General features: G+C 52.8%; 1 protein-coding gene across 1 annotated transcript in view; it reads left to right on the top strand.

Annotated features, from left to right (window-relative positions):
• PLG (plasminogen) overlaps positions 1–2,468 on the top strand; it is a 43,676-nt gene that overhangs the window by 21,212 nt on the left and 19,996 nt on the right. The window contains exon 10 of the mRNA XM_006757697.2: positions 829–988. Coding sequence (XP_006757760.1) covers positions 829–988 — 160 coding nt within the window. The remainder of the gene's footprint in view (positions 1–828; positions 989–2,468) is intronic.

Below are 2,468 nucleotides of genomic sequence, written 5' to 3'. Positions count from 1 at the left end.
TCTTCTGTTCCTAGAGGCTGGACCTAGCTTCCCACTTAGCAGGGCTTACAAAGTGGCTCAAATGGTCTTCAGTGCCTCCCACCACATCGACGCCTTGCACTCAGCCATATGAATACCCTTTGCCTCTCTCTGACACTGCTCTTGTGTCTCTTTACCTTTGAATGAGCTTGTGGCTACTTCCCCACAGCAAAGGCCTCCTAGCTGGTTTCACTGCCTGCTCCCCCAACCATCCATTTGCAGACCCCTCAGTGGCTTTCTATCTTACTTCGATGTAAAATTTGACCTTCCCAAGGCCTTGCACAGCCTGGTTCCTGCCTGCCCCTCCAACCTCATCTGTCACTCTTACTCCAGCTTGATGTGTTCCAGTCACACCTGTCGTCGTTGTCTTCTTCTTCTTCTTCTTCTTCTTCTTCTTCTTATCTTTTTTTATTGATTTCAGAGAGGAAAGGAGAGGAAGAGATAGAAACATCATAATGAGAGAGAATCATGGATCGGCTGCCTCCTGCACACCCTCTACTGGGGATCGAGCCCACAACCCGGGCCTGTGCCATGACCAGGAATTGAACCATGACCTCCTGGTTCATAGGTTGATGCTCAACCACTGAGCCAAGCCAGCGGGGCTTCCCCAAGTTTTACATTAAATATTTACCTAAAAACCGAGGTTGTTAAAATTCTGGAATGTTACGGATCTGCTGTTTCCTTTGCGCGCCCATCTGCCCACTGACAGTGTGAACGCACATACAGAGGCTGCTGTTCTGGGACTGTCACTGCTTCACACATCTCTCCGTCCTTGTCATTATTCACTGACTTCTTCCACTTCCTTTTCAGTCCCACCTGAGCAGACCCCCGTGGTCCAGGAGTGCTACCTTGGCAACGGGCAGAGCTACCGCGGCACCTCCTCCACCACCATCACAGGGCGCAAATGCCAGTCCTGGTCGTCCATGACCCCGCACCGGCACTCGATGACCCCAGGCAAAGTCCCCAACGCGTACGTCTTTGCTTTTTAACGGTCAGAGGAGCCACGGCTCACTTGGGCTGGTTAGAAGGGACTTGTTTACACTAACTTCTTAGACCCGAACTTCTCTCAGCTCCAGAATGTGAGGCACAGAATCTCGGGTGCCTTGTTTTTTGAGCAAAAATTCCCCAAGAAGAGAAGTTGGAGGAGGGCTGTCTTTCCTGAGCAGTTTTGTAGAAGCCGGGGGGGTGGGATGTATGGAGGGGTCACGGTCACACAAGTGGAAAGTTCAGGAAGACACATGACCTGATGATTAGCAACGGAACCACCCACAATACCTGCTTCCACCAAGGCTGCCGTTCAGCTCTGGCTTTGGGTCATAGCCACTGACATGATGTCTGTGTGGGCCCCTGGGTGGCGGTGTCTACAGCCTGACCTGTTCAGACCTATCGGGGCCCGAGCCAGGACACAGAGAGGGAAAGCAGGAAGGCAGACGAGTCAGGGCGTAGACAGGTGCTGATAGGAAAGGCAGGGAGGTGACCTAAGACCAGGGCTGAGCAGACAGCCTTTTTGCCACAAATGGATAAGCCTTTGAACACCTCCAACTTCTCAGCCACCTCTGGCTGGCTTCCTCGAATCGTGGGCCCCAGCCACGTGTCTGAGGTATCTACAGGCATGGCCTTGGATTCCCACACTGCCTCATTGTTTCCGGCAGCCCCCGGTCATGGGTCTAGGCTGGAGAGGGGAGTCCACGGCTGAGAATCCCGCGAGGCTAGGGCAGTGTTCCGGGGAGGCCCTGGGGGACCAAACCACCAGCATTCCAGGTTCCTCACCTGCTGTTTCTTACCCAGCGTTTCCCGACTCCTCCATAAGTCCTCAGCTCCCTCAGCTCCCTCAGCTCCCTGGTCTACCCGTATGTCTCCATTCACACCTCCGTCCCGCAGTTCTTCAGCCTCATCCCATTCCCAGGCCTGTGTGGCTGCAGCGAGGGAGGTGGGACAGGTGGGGGGAGTGAGGACAGTGTGGGGCGACTCCCGTCCCCCCAGAACGCACCCCCCCATGGAAACGATGTCAGGCCTGGGAGCTAGTTTCCAGAAGTCCCTCCAGCCCGGAACCCGCTCGATCCACCAGATGGAGTATTTGCAGTTACACTGTGCTCATGGCTTCCCACTGGGAACACGCAGCATTTAACCACAGCAAGAGTGAACGGACTGGGAAGGCTGCCGGGCGTGCCATCATTTTCGCTGTCATTTCTTCCTCGGGGAGATACATTCAGTTCCAGCTTTCACAGCCCGATGTGGTCATATATAGAGACACAGACACAGATACAGAAGTATGTGTGTGTGTGCATAGAAAAAAATCTAAAACACACACTTCAAAATCCATGTTGGTTATCCCTGGGAAACATAGTTAACATTACCAGGGGAAGGAGGCATTCTGACACTTTCTTTACACATTTATATGCCATCTTAGCTTTTACATGGAGCATATATTAACTTTTATTTGTTAAATA

This window comes from Myotis davidii, unplaced genomic scaffold, assembly GCF_000327345.1.
Source record: "Myotis davidii unplaced genomic scaffold, ASM32734v1 scaffold1494, whole genome shotgun sequence".
Lineage (NCBI taxonomy): Eukaryota > Metazoa > Chordata > Mammalia > Chiroptera > Vespertilionidae > Myotis > Myotis davidii.
This window is presented reverse-complemented; position numbering and strand designations above follow the sequence as displayed.